The sequence below is a fragment of the Arvicola amphibius genome, chromosome 4, assembly GCF_903992535.2.
Source record: "Arvicola amphibius chromosome 4, mArvAmp1.2, whole genome shotgun sequence".
Taxonomy (NCBI): Eukaryota; Metazoa; Chordata; class Mammalia; order Rodentia; family Cricetidae; genus Arvicola; species Arvicola amphibius.
Genome location: NC_052050.1, coordinates 63774368 through 63788271, shown reverse-complemented (window position 1 = coordinate 63788271; position 13904 = coordinate 63774368). Strand labels below are relative to the sequence as shown.

General features: G+C 46.4%; 1 protein-coding gene and 1 pseudogene across 6 annotated transcripts in view; both read left to right on the top strand.

The window, feature by feature from the left end:
- The window catches only part of Gria1 (glutamate ionotropic receptor AMPA type subunit 1), a 316597-nt gene that overhangs the window by 230202 nt on the left and 72491 nt on the right, over nucleotides 1-13904 (top strand). For all 6 annotated transcript variants that reach the window (XM_038326152.1, XM_038326151.1, XM_038326149.1 and 3 more), the window contains one exon: nucleotides 1570-1940. In XM_038326152.1, coding sequence (XP_038182080.1) covers nucleotides 1570-1940 — 371 coding nt within the window. The remainder of the gene's footprint in view (nucleotides 1-1569; nucleotides 1941-13904) is intronic.
- Nucleotides 10347-10828, top strand: LOC119811937 (annotated as a pseudogene).

Genomic DNA, 13904 nt, shown 5'->3' with positions numbered 1-13904 from the left:
AGGCCTGTGATGGGACTGTTGACCCACAGAGCCCAGCTCTCAAATTGTCTCACCGAGACAATCATCTGTGGTTCTTGCTACTTTTCGCTATACTCTAGCTGTCTGGTGTGTCTCAGCACTGCCCAGGGACAGATGAGCAAACCCTGTACTCTTACCTGCTTACCAGCAGGCTAGGTTTGACATTCAAACCCTGAACATTTGTGTAGCTTTTAGCAATCTTCCTGGAAAGAAAAAATTTAACGGCTCACTTGATTTTGTCACTACCAGGCCCTTCCTCACATGGTTCTTTCCTCTTGGAATACTGTTCCCTACCAGAACAACAGGCCAAGTCCATCTTTTCTGCAGTGCCACATTAACATGTCACTTCTTGCATGCTGCAATCCCTGGGTTCCCAGCTTGATAGACCCCTCTCCTCCTGCAGTGTCCTGTCTGCCTTGGAGACTTGATAAGCATGCCCTGTATATATGTGTGTGTGCGCGTGCATGTGCGTGCGTGCGTGCGTGCGTGTGTGTGTGTGTGTGTGTGTGTGTGTGTGTGTGTGTATGGTATGATAACCTCTTTCAAAAGCTTATAACCCTTGACCCTTGAATGTGGGGGACCATGGTTTAACTCCAGCTTCCATCCAAGAGCTTACACATAATCGTTCCATAAATGTTTATTGGGTTCAATTTGCCGTCACCCTCTTGTTTAGCCAGGATAATCTTGATTGTGGGTAAAAGAAATCCGATGCAAACTGGCTTAAGCAAACAAAACAACTGCCATGTGTTTCTGGAGATAGAAGGATGTATTGACACATTTCCAAGAAGCCCAGTGTAAGCCCTGAATTGAGGGACCCAAATGGCAGCCTCTGGGGTCATCCTCTATGCAACTCAGCACTGACTCCAGCTCTCAGGGTGAATTCTCACTGAGCCCCATGGGTCTCAGGCACCCCCAAGTAACTCTTGGGCCTGGGAGTAGGTATGATGAGGAAGGGTTATATCTACTTCCCAAGGTAACCAGCCCAGATACCCGGCCTGGACGGGTCTCAGAACACAAGAAGGAAACCTGGTCACTGGATAAACACAAGCTGCAGCCCCTTTCTTCTGGAATGAGGATGGCAAGTAGAGCTGTCAGATAGTGGAATGAACTCCTCTGTCCAGTAGCAAGCTGTGGTCCACTTCTCAGAAATACTTTCCAATGTCTGAGCCGTTGGACTTAACAAGGTCCTATGCCATTTCTACATCATTTAAGATAAAATATATTCACTAAGCACTTGCTAAACAAGCATGGGGACCTGAGTGTGGATTCCTAGCATCCATGGGAAAAGTCCAGTGCTATAATGCATGCCTGTGATCCCAGCACTGGGGAGGGGATGCAAAGACATAGGACAGCAGTGGCTCAACTGGCCACCCAATCTAACCAATCAGTGAGGTCCAGGTTTAGTGAGAAACACTGTCTTTCCCAAACAAGGTGGAAAGCAATTCACACACACACACACACACACACACACACACACACACACACGGAAGACAGAAACAAGAGAAAGAACTGCTGAGCTCCACTGAACCTGATTTGATTTGATCCTTTCAGAGAGCAGATGTCGCGGTGGCCCCCTTGACCATCACCTTGGTCCGGGAGGAGGTCATTGACTTCTCCAAGCCATTCATGAGTTTGGGAATCTCCATCATGATTAAGAAGCCACAGAAGTCCAAGCCGGGTGTCTTCTCCTTTCTTGACCCTCTGGCCTATGAGATCTGGATGTGTATTGTGTTTGCCTACATCGGAGTGAGCGTCGTCCTCTTCCTGGTCAGCCGGTTCAGTCCCTATGAATGGCACAGCGAAGAGTTTGAAGAGGGACGAGACCAGACAACCAGTGACCAGTCAAATGAGTTCGGCATATTCAACAGCCTCTGGTTTTCTCTGGGAGCCTTCATGCAGCAAGGATGTGACATTTCTCCCAGGTCAGTTGACTTTTTTTTAGCATCTTTCCTCAATGTTATAATGTTCTTAAGATGAAAAACTATTAGAGACCCAAGAAGTGGGAATGAAGGCTGGGGAAGTAGTTGGTTGGCAAAGTGCATGCTATGCAAATATGAGGATCTGAGTTTGATTCCTAGAGCCCATGTTAAAAAGCTGAAAGTGATGGTATTCACTTGTAATCACAGGACTGGGGAGGCAGAGAAGGAGGATCACTGGGCTTACTGGCTGGCCAGCCAGAATCAGTGAGTCTCCTGTCCCCCTGAGGGTTCTTGACTTAGAAAGTTGGTGGTTCCTGAGGAGGAATGGCACTGAATTGATCTCTTTCCTCCACATACATGTGCACATCACACACACACACACACACAGAGAGAGAGAGAGAGAGAGAGAGAGAGAGAGAGAGAGAGAGAGAGAGAGAGTTCTTTCCAGATTTCATTGCATCTAAGTTTCTACTATTGTTTTGGTTGCTTGTTGTGGGCTATTCTGGATGTTTCTATGGTTAGGCCTGCTGTCTGCTGACTGGGATAATGTGCTGTCTAGACACATAGACATTGTGACTGATGTTCTGTTGATGACAAGAACAGAGGAAAAACAGAGGGATATTTGGTAGAACCAACGTTTCCTGAGCACCTACCATGGTCCTAGCAGGGAGACACCCTCTAACTGAACGTGCACAGAAGCAGATCAGAACTCCCAGGACCCTCCTTTCACAAAGTTGCCAAGGCCACGCTGCCCTGGTGGCAGAGCTGAGCACTGTCTCTGCATAATGGAGCCCTGGATCCAGCACATGCCCCACCTGTGTGGCACTGGCCAAGTCACGTTACCCAGACAGACCCTGGCTCTCTTTCCTCAGTGGGGAAGAACTCCTCTCTTTCTGGTTCTGGTTTTTGAAAAGAGGAGAATTCTAATTCCAGCTGCACTATAACTTGCTCCTTGGGGTTCATATATTCAGAATCCCAGTGCCCCCACTTTTGACTGTTTTGTGTATTAGACTTGCTCGTACAGTTTATTTTAGGAAAAGTACTTTTGAAGCCATGAGGAAAAGAAATGGGAGAAAGACACAGTTTGAGAACTACCAACCGCGGTCAACACCCAGGTTCACTGATGCCTTGTTTTGATGTGTAGTGTTACTCTGGCTACATTCTAGAATGTTTGCACCACATCCCCTCGAGCTGACCTGGTGAGAAAGGCAGCATGGCTGTGTGGTCTACTCCCAAGGTGTATTCCCATGAGCGCCCTTGTGTCTGCCACTCCCTTGTAGATGACCACATCTCAATATCAGGCAAAGAAGCATGGCTTGGACTCTGGCCTCCGGGGATCTACTGAAGTATAAGCGCATAAATTTCAGCTCTTGTGGAAGTGTCTAGAGGCATATTTCCCTCCATCTATAATTTCCTTTGAGTGGCAATGAGCACTGACGTTCCTAATGGCTTCCTAACCAGCCTTCCCCAGAACTCACTTTGTCTGACTTATAATTTGGAAAGCCTCACGGTTCACCATTTTAATTTTGTTTTTCTTTAAATAAGAAGACAGTCGGAGGGGGTGGGGTGACGTGGGCGAGAAGGTGTGAGACTGGATACTCAGCCAATACTGGCAAACACAAGGCGAAGATAGAAGAAGCCAAGCAGGGGAAGGGCTTGCTCAAAGATAAATCCAGCCACTGGATAAACAGTGAGAAGAGATAGCTCTGGACGCGTCGGCGTAATGTACAAACACGGGAACATGTGCGCAGTGTGAGCTTGCTCTACTGTCACTTCCCTTAGAGGCAGACACTTGCCACTCACCGGCAGCCTTGTGGTCCAGCTGCCAGTGTTTTCACATCTTTCCAGGGTCTCGTGTGCATATTTCACAAACTGGATCTTCTGTCAGGCAGAGCTTTGTTTAATCTATATAAGTTTGGCAATAGTTGTCCCAAACAGAGTGACAGTGACGTATGCCTTCACCAGCTCGCCACAGCCCCTCCTGACCCGCTTCACTCCCATGACTTTGGCAGCCCCTCAGAGTGTCTGTGATCTATGAACCACAGGAAGTACAGACTGTATTCTCATGGCTTCTGAGGGATCCACTGGAATGTCTTCTTCACGAGGGCACTTGGTGCTATGAACGTTCCTCTTAGAACGGCTATCGTTGTGTCCCATAAGTTTGGGCATTTTCATTAAATCCCGGGAGGTCTTTAATTTCTTTCTTCATTTCTGCCTTGATGCAGCAGTTGTTCCGTGGGGAAGTTGTTTGGCTCCCATGAGTTTGTAGGCTTTCTGTTGTTTCTGTTGTTCTTGAAATCCAGCTCTAATCCATGGTGCTTGGTGGGATACAGGAAATTACATCAATTTTCTTGTATATATTGAGGCTTGCTTTGTGACTGAGTACGTGATCAGGTTTGGAGAATGGTCCGTGAAGTTCTGAGAAGAAGGTATATTCTTTTGTGTTTGGATGAAATGTTCTGTAGATATCTGTCAGGGCCATTTGATTCGTAACATCTGTTAGCTCCATTATTTCTCTGTTTAGTTTTTCTCTGGATGACCTGACCATTGGCGAGAGTGTGGTGTTGAAGTCTCCTACTATGAATGTGTGGGGTTCAATGCGTGATTTAAGCTTTAGAACCTTTCTTTTACAAATGTGGGTACCCTTGCATTTTGGACATAGATGTTAAAAATTGAAATGTCATCTTGCTGAATTTTTCCTTTGATGAGTATGAAATGTCCTTCTCCATCTACTTTGATTAATTTTGGCTTAAAGTCTATTTTATTAGATATTAAAATAGCTACACCTGCTTACTTCTTATGTCCATTTGCTTGGAAAATCTTTTTCTAACCTTTTACTCTGAGATAATGTCTATCTTTGATGTTGAGGTATGTTTCTTATATGCAGCAGAAGGCTAAATCCTGTTTTCATATACATTCTGTTAGCCTGTCTCTTTTTATTGGGGAATTAAATCCATTGATATTGAGAGATATTAGTGATCAATGTTTGTTAATACTTGTTATATTGGTGATGGTGGTGGTGGTAATGGGTGTGTGTGTGTGTGTGTGTTTGATTTTTTGCTGGTGTGCAATTATTTATTGCCTGTGTTTTTCTGGGTGTAGTTAGCCTCCTTGGGTTGGAGTTTTCCTCCTAGTGCCTTTTGCAGGGCTGGATTTGTGAATAGATATTGTTAAATTTGACTTTGTCATGAAATATCTTGTTTTTTCCATCTATAGTGATTGAAAGTTTTGCTGAGTTTTTTAGTCTGGGCTGGTATTTGTGATCTCTTACAGTCTACAAGTCAATCTGTCCTGGCCTTCTGACTTTTAGAGTCAGGTGTAATTCTAATAGGCCTGCCTTTACATGTTACTTGGCCCTTTTTCCTTTGCAGCTTTCAGTACTCTTTGATTGTTCTATACATTGAGTGGTTTGATTATTATGTAGCAAAGGGAATTTCTTTTCTGGTCCAATCTAATTGATGCTCTGTAAGTTTCTTGTACCTTTATAGGCATGTCCTTCTTTAGGTTAGGAAATTCATCTTCTAGGATTTCATTAAATATGCTTTCGGGGTTTTTTTAGCTGGGATTCTTCTCTCCTTCTTCTATTCCTATTATTCTTAGGTTTGGTATTTTCATACTGTCCCAGATTTCCTGGATATTTCATGTTAGGAATTTTTTAGATTGAACATTTTCTTTTACCAATGACTCTATTTCTTTATTGTATCTCCAATGTCTGAAATTCTCTCTTTCATTTCTTGTGTTCTGTTGGTGATGCTTGCATCTGTAGCTACTGTTCACTTACCTAGACTTTCTATTTCCAGAATACCCTCAGTTTGTGTTTTCTTTATTGCTTCTATTTCCATTTTCAAGTCTTGATCAGTTTCCTTGACCTGTTCCCTCTCCCTTTGGCTTTTTTTGGCATTCTTTAAGGGAGTTTTTTTATTTCCTCCATTTTTTGTTTGCCTTTTCCTCAATTTCTTTAAAGAATTTTCTCATTTCCTCTTTCATAAAGTTGGTTTTTAAGGTCATTTTCTTGCACTTCAGCTGTATTGGAATATTCAGGTCTTGCTGTTGTAGGATAGCTGGGCTCTGGTGGTGCCATATTGCCCTGGCTGATGTTGATTTTGTTCTTACACTGTTGTTTAGGCATCTGAGTTTGGGATGATTATAGATCTAGGTGCTGATTTCTGAATTTGTCTTTGTTGAATGGGTATTTTGTTCCTTGGTTTCTGTTTTCTTTTTGGTCTTCTGCCCTTTGTGACCTGGATTTCTGGCAGCTGATGTGATCTCTGATTTAGTAGGGAGTCTCTGTCCAAGCTGGGGGTTGGACTTCTGGTGGCTATCTTGGCTTTTGGTGCAGCAGGCAGCCTTTACCCGAGTTGGTGAGTGGGACAAGGTGATAAGGAGAGGAGTGGGGATGGGGGGGATCTGAGTGGGTGGAGGTGGTCCTCTGGTGGGCTGTCAGTCTGTGGTTCTGATGGCAGGTGTGGTCTCCGGTCCAGCACTGGATCTCTGCCTGAGTTTGCCTATCTGGTCTTCTGGTTTTCTTGGCCTGCTCCTGTTCTTCAAACTGTCATAGCCTGAACCAGTTCTGATTGGCATGGCCTGGTCCTTGGCAGCAGCTGTCTTCCTGAGTTGGGGCCAAGGGCATTGCAGTGGGAGGGAATGGCAATGGGGCAGGATGGAGGTGTGGGGCAGTCGAATGGGTCTTTGGGAATGGAATCTAGGGAGTGGGACAGTTCTGCAGACTGGCAGGTCTTCTGACTGATGTGGTCTGCACCTAAGATCTGTTCTAATAGATATTTTAGATTTCTTTTTCCACATAGAACATTTTGAGAGAGAATAGACTGAAGAGAAAACAAATCATCATAGACAAGATTCATTTTTAGTTCTTTCCACTATCCTTCGTGCATCTTTCACCCATATTTGCAAGCTGCAGCATCCATTTATCTGACAGACTGAAGATGTGAAGCCACAGTGATGATAGAGCCTGTGGTTAGGAGCCCTGGCTTCCAGAAACAGGTAGACTCATGGTGTAAAATATACATTAAGCAAGGATGGTGGTTACATCACACACACATGCATGCACTGCGGATGTCTCATAAACAAAATGAGTCTTTTGTTAACTGTGCATAGTAACACACACCTACATTCCCAGCAGTCAGAACACCGAGGCAAGAGGATTGCCTTGAGTCCAAGGCCATCCTGGGCTACATCATGAACTTCCAGGTCAGCCAGGGCTGTAGAATTAGACTGTGTCTCAAAAAAAAAGAAACACAAAGCAGGGGCTGGGGAGATGACTCAGTGAGTAATGTGCTTGCTGCCCAAGCATGAGGACCTAAGTTCAGATTCTCATCATCATCATTGAAAAAAGCCAGGCAAAACAGCCCAAGCCTGCAGACCTGACAATAGGGGCAGATCCTTGCGGGTTTCTGGCCAGCCAGTCTAGCTGAAACAGTGAGCTCCAAGTTCATTGAGAGACCCTGTCTCAAAAGTTATGTAGAAAAGTCATTGAAGAAGACACCTGATGTTAACCTCTGTACCCACATACTTACAAGTAGACTGTCATCAACATGTGCACACACAGAGAGGCATACACCACACACACACACACGCAAGACACATGCCCCCACAAACACACACACATATGCATGTTCACACACGGGCATTCACCACATAAATCTACCTGCATTTACACACATGCATGTACGCACAGGCATAAACACATTGAAGCACATACACACAGAGATGCATGCACAAACACAGGCATGCATTGCCCACACAAGTGCATGCACACACACACTCATACAATACACATATGCATACACACAGAGAAACATGTACACAAAAGCATATACCTCACTCAGATACACACATAGGCATACACCACACACATGCATACACACACACATATATACATGCATAATGAGGTATATACCACATATACATACATGTACATATACACACAGGCATAGTCCACACATCCATACATGTACACGCACAAAGGTACACACCACACACAACAACAAAATAAGCTTGTCAAAATAAGTGCTAAGGGACTGGGAATTAAAGTGTCTGGAGACTGTTTCTCTGAGGACCTGCTCAGTAAGCAGGCTCCGGCCTGCCCAGAGCTGAGAGACATGACAACCAAGTGCAAACACAGGCACACGGGCTGCTGGAGCCTTAGGGCTCCCAAGGTCTCGGGGAACAGCTTGTGCCTCTGGCTTATGGTAAATGAAGAGAACAGGGGTGAGAGACAGCACTGAGGAGGTGGGCCAAGGCCAGATGGCAGAGGACCCGTGGCCATTGCATCGATGTGGGGTGTTACTCTAGATCAATGGATAGCCAGCCCGTTAGGGGGCATTAAGCAAGAGAAAGGTTGATTTGCATACTTAAATACCATCTGGGGAGCTATGAAGGAAATGAACTGGGGCAGAGAGGAGTCTAAGGCAGACACAGAAGGACCAGACCAGAGGCTTTCCCAGCTGTCCAGGGGAAATGATGGTGATAAAAATTATAAGGGCCATGGTCATGGATGCAGACTGCCCAGGGTTGACAGGAGTTGATGATGGAGTGGATACGTGAAGCCGGGAAGACAGAGGATGCGCTGATGGACACCAGAAGGAAAGGGTGGTTAGAGACTGTGGAAGGCCAGCTCCTGATAGTCAGCCCCGGATAGGTTCTTAGGGTTCTCCCTTTCCCACTGTCACGGGGGGGGGGGGGGAATCTGAAGTCTGAGAAGGAGGGGGGTCTTGATGGGTTTGGTTTGTATGTTTGTTTTTCCCCTAAGGCAGTGTAAGGGTTTATCTCCATTACCAACATGATAAATTCTAGAATGACTTGGGAGATGGCCCCTGGCCATGCCTGTGAGGCTTGTCTTGATTAATAGAGGTGGGAAGACCCACTCACTGTGAGTAGCACCATTCCCTGAGCTGGAATCCTGGACTGAATAAAAAGAACGTGAACTGACTACCAGCACCCACCACTCTCTGCCTTCTGATTGAGTTCAGTGGAGCTGCCTCGGCGGCTCCCCCTGCTGTACCTTCTCAGCACGACGGACCACACTCAAGACCTGTGATCCAAACTAAGCCTTCTCTCCTGGAAGTTGCTTTTGACATGGTATGTTATCCAACAGGATATGCCACTAAGACAGGAAGTGCCCATGGCCTGTGATACTCACAGCATCTCACCCCCCTTACAAACAGTCTGAACCCCAGGTCCCACTGCCTGCAGCTTTCTTCTCAGCCTCCCCACCCCCGTGGATCCCATGGGTTCAAGTAAGCTTAGCTAAAGAGAAGAGAGTGGGCAAGAGGGTTCTGGGGGAATGGAGGGAAACGGGAAGTTATCATTCAACCCTCACAATGCTCCCTTTTATTCTGATCATATACCATCTCAGCATGGACACTAATTATCTCTACCTGATGAAGATAATTACAGTCAGCGAGAAGTCACAGGCGGCGGGGTAATGGCACTTTAGGGATGTCCCAGAACCCCGTATCATGCATTCCCTCCCTCCAGTTCATTTGCTTGTTGGTGGCCCTATAAACGACTCACCATGGGAACAGAGTGGCCAAGGAGGAAAGCCAAAAAGACAACCAATGACAGCCTGATCACTGTGTTCCCAGGCTAACTCCATAGCAACCAGTTTGCCACCAGCAAGGAGAGATGGGAGAAACCTCCCCTTTCCAGATCCTCCTCTCCCCCTCCTTCACTGACAGACAGAATCTTACAAGCCCATTTCTCTTGTTTCTCTTGAGGTCACTGGAGTGATGGGGGCAGATAGGGAAGCGGGGCATTGATAGAAACAGACTGAGATATCAAGATCTATCTTGTGTTGAACCCGCAAGCCCTGCGGAGGCTCCAGGTTAATTGCTGCAAGGGACATTGTCACAAGGCTCCACGGACAGAAGTGAAAAAAATGTGTGGTCCACTCTGTAGGTCGTTGGACTGGGGGTAGGGGATCAGCTCCTCCACACGCAGGTCCTCAGACCTCTGAACCCAGAAGTTCTGCAATCAGGCAGGGTATTCTGGGTATTTCACAAGCCTCTTTCCACCTTCCAAAGAGAAAACCTCAGAACCAGATTCTGTCCGGCGAGGACGAGCTTAGGAATTCAGGAAGCCTGTGAGGCAGCCAGAAATGGTGCCAGAGAGCAGCCTAAACTCAGACCCCAGGGTCTGTCTCTGCCAGATGAATGCGGCCATAGATGCACAAACTTCACCTGCGGCCAGGAAAGGCAAAGGCCCTGACCTTTTCCTGGCTGTGAGGAAAAGCACACAAAGTGAGGTGACTCCCAAGAGCAAAGCCCCCTTCCATGGCCTCCCTCTCTCTATCAGCGAGGAACACCAACATGAAAGACGTGTGATTATAAATTCTTGGCCAGTGTGGTATATACATGGACTGTTTGGGGCCGCTAGGGTCTGTCCGGGAAGATGGCAGAGGTTGGGTCCAAGTCGGTGTTGTTTGTGTGTCTTGGTAACATTTGCCGATCACCCAGTGCAGAAGCAGTTTTCAGGAAATTGGTAACTGATAAAAATGTTTCAGCTAATTGGAGGACAGACAATGCGGCTACATCCACCTATGACGTGGGGGACCCCCCCATGACTATCGTGGGCAGAACTGCATGAGAAAACATGGCATCCCCATGAATCACATTGCACAGCAGATTACAAGAGAAGACTTTGCCACATTCGATTATATACTATATATGGATGAAAGCAATATGAGAGATTTGATAGAAAAAGTAATAAAGTTAAAAACTGCAAAGCTAAAATTGAGCTACTTGAAAGCTCTGATCCACAGAAACAACTCATTATTGAAGTCATTGCCCTATTATGGCAATGACTCTGACTTCGAAGTGGTGTACCAGCAATGCCTCAGGTGCTGCCCGGCTTTCCTGAAGAAGACTCACTAGGTGGTCCTGCCCACCAACACTGAGCAACTCACCAGAGCCATGCCCAAGGGTGGTGTCAGTTCTCAGCCCCATGCCCCACCTGTCTTTTCAGCTGACTTTACTGTTTATCTTTAAAACATTTGTAGGTGGAAATTAGGTGTATGCTCAGAAGGGTAAAAGTATTTGAGTAAGACAGTTTGAGGTGTGGCTAAGTAGTCTTAGACTAATTAAACCTTTCCTCTCACCTTGTCCTAATTAGAAAATAGTGGAACAGGGAAATATGGAACAAACTAGAACCCAATAAAGTAAGAATGGCCTACAAGGTCCAGGTCATGGTCTTAGCCCCGCCAGCCTGGGTAGTCTGATCTTACTAAAGAGTCTGCATGGCCAGCACCCAGTGGTGCCATTGCTTGCCTTATATCTCTCTATCCTAAACTCTTGTGACAATAACTCCATCCATCTCAGCCTTCCATTTAACACTGGAAGAATCTAAACTCAGACACACTGAAGGCATTTAAATATTTGAAAGAGAAGAGAAACTGGATGTGATGATACGGACCTGCACTCCCAGCAGGCCGAGCTGGGCTGTGCATTGACGATGGGAACAACAGATGTAGAAAATTAGCAGTGTTACTCTTACTTGGTTTTTGTCCAGTGTTTTACGGTTCCTATTTGAGCCCCTTTGCGTCTTAATACAAAGGGGGGTATGTGCGTATATAGGGGTCTGTCTGTAGTGTCCTTTCCTCAGCATTTTAAAAAGTTGCTGGCAAGCATAAGTCATGCTGGTGCATTGCAGGACAGTGACCTCAGATTCATACGGCTGTATGTCGGAAAAGAATGTGAGTTAAACTGGGAAGTTAACAAATCCACCTGAAATAGAAAAAAAAAAATACATGGATTGTTTGAGGTCTCCCCCATCATGGGGGTTCTGGAGGGGACCCTAACCCTGGGCTGCTTCACGTCTCCATCTGAAGCTGCTGATGGATGAAAAAGCCAGAGGCTGAGCATCCTGCTGAGAGACTGAACCAGCCTCCTGACTCGGAGGAGGAGGAGGAAGAGTCAGTGCCTCACACGCTCTCACAATGGCCTGGAAATGTTCAAATGAAAGTCGGGGCTCTGGATGGAAGTCTCTGCTGTCACCCTAATTTCTCCACTGAAGCTGGAGCTCCAGTCTTCTGTAAGAGCGAGGCGAGGCCTCTCCCTTTAGGCAGCTCTGGAGGTCTAAGGTGTGAGAAACAAAGACCCTCACTTCATACGAGATTCTCATTTAACAGTGAGAGAACTGGAGACCTAGAGGGCTGAGAGCCAGGTGTTTCCTTTTAGAATTCCGCAAAGCCTGGAAAGGCAGACAGCACTGATGGGGAGCAGGTTTTAAAGTCTGAAACCCGCCCCCCCACACCGTCTCATTGGCTGAGGGATCAGGCACTCTTAACCACCCTCCAGCTCCGTCCCGTGTTGCGTAAGTCTTGTCTTCTCAACAAAACCAGTGTCCCTGTTCCTCTGCATTTTACACCCTGTTTACTTTAAAGATTATCAGATGTTAGTAATTTTCTCCAAGCTTCTCATTTGCGGATTGGGTGGCTTGGCAGAATCTGAGTTGGGGAATTAGATAGACTAGCAGGCAGGCTACGGCAGCAGCAGTCTGGTGTTTCCTGTTCGTTCACAGTTAGCTCTAAGCTGGCTCAAGGAACCTTTGAAGATGAGCCATCATATTTTATTGTTAACATACAGTTTGAATGGCTGAAAGGAGAGATGTTTTTATCCCACACCAGAATCACAACAAGTTGTTTTCTGAAAGTTATCCCACGAGTGGCTGTGTCCTTAACACCTGCTGTATGGCAGGTGTGGCCAGGTGCTGCAGCTCACATCGCTGAAAAGGTGGGCAGCATCCCTCCCTTGGAGCTCCTGGGGCAGTACAAGGAGGTGGGAAGCAAACCTGATGGGGAAGCACCCAACAGCATCACCCTGGTTTTATGGGGTGGAGTCTGGCTTTCAGGGATGAACAGAATTCGGCCAAAATCATGAAGACAATCAGAGGGTAAGTTCGACAGCACAAGATGCTTAGAGTCCATGTTTTCCCGTGCTGTGATCAAATACCCCACGAGAAGAAACCTAAGGGAGGACTGGTTTCACTGAGCTCATAGTCTGAGTGTCCGGTCATCAGGACGGCAAAGGTATGATGGTGGGAGCAACCTGTGACCCTCTCCTTCCAGGCTGGGTGTCCCCATCAGTTAGTACTCTGTGGAAATGCCCTCACAGACACCCCCAAAGGTGTGCCTTGGGAGTCCCCTAGATGTGTCCTGACCCAATCAACTTATCAATCAAGTTATCTTCTGCAGTGGTGAACTGTGGGAGCACGTGTCAGCAATAGAGGGTGACTCCTGCTTCATCCTGGATGCTCTTCACTGTAGAAATATATGGATCAAATGCAGCTCAGCCCAGAATGGGCTTGTGGCCTCTGGAAGAGTTGTGTTTGCATAGATTGCATGCTGTGTAGCTAGTGCATTTAGACAGACTATCTATCGGGCTTTTGTATTTTTTAAAAATAACTCTGCTCCATTTTGGGTTCTATGTGTAAAATCTGATTGTTGTGTTTTTATTTTCTTTCTCATGTGTTGGAAAAATCAGGCCATGAGTGGGGGCTGCACTAAAAGGAAGCCAACCCCATCACTCTGTATCCTGGGCTCTACCCAGGGGTGGCTGAGTCTGCCGGGCCTACATTTTCCCTGACCTGACCCTTTGTTGCTTTGCGAACCTTCTCTGGAAGATATAGTATCTGTTGACCAAGAAACCCAGTGTTTTTGCTGAAAGAATTACTGAGTTCTAGATAGAGAAAAACTAGAACACAGTTAACTGACCGGATGGCGAAGGCAGGTTCAGGTTCCTGTGAGGGGGTACTGATAGCTCTGCTTCAGCGTGAGGCACCACCATCCAACTGTAGCAGAAGAATGGTTTCTGCCTCGCCTGCCTTCCCCAGCTTTGCTTCAGAGACTTGGAAGGTGAATAAAACCCCAGTTACATGGCAGAATATGGAGAGTGTCAAGGGCACACACAGAAGTCACACATCTAGATCATGGCTGCAAATATACACTCTGGT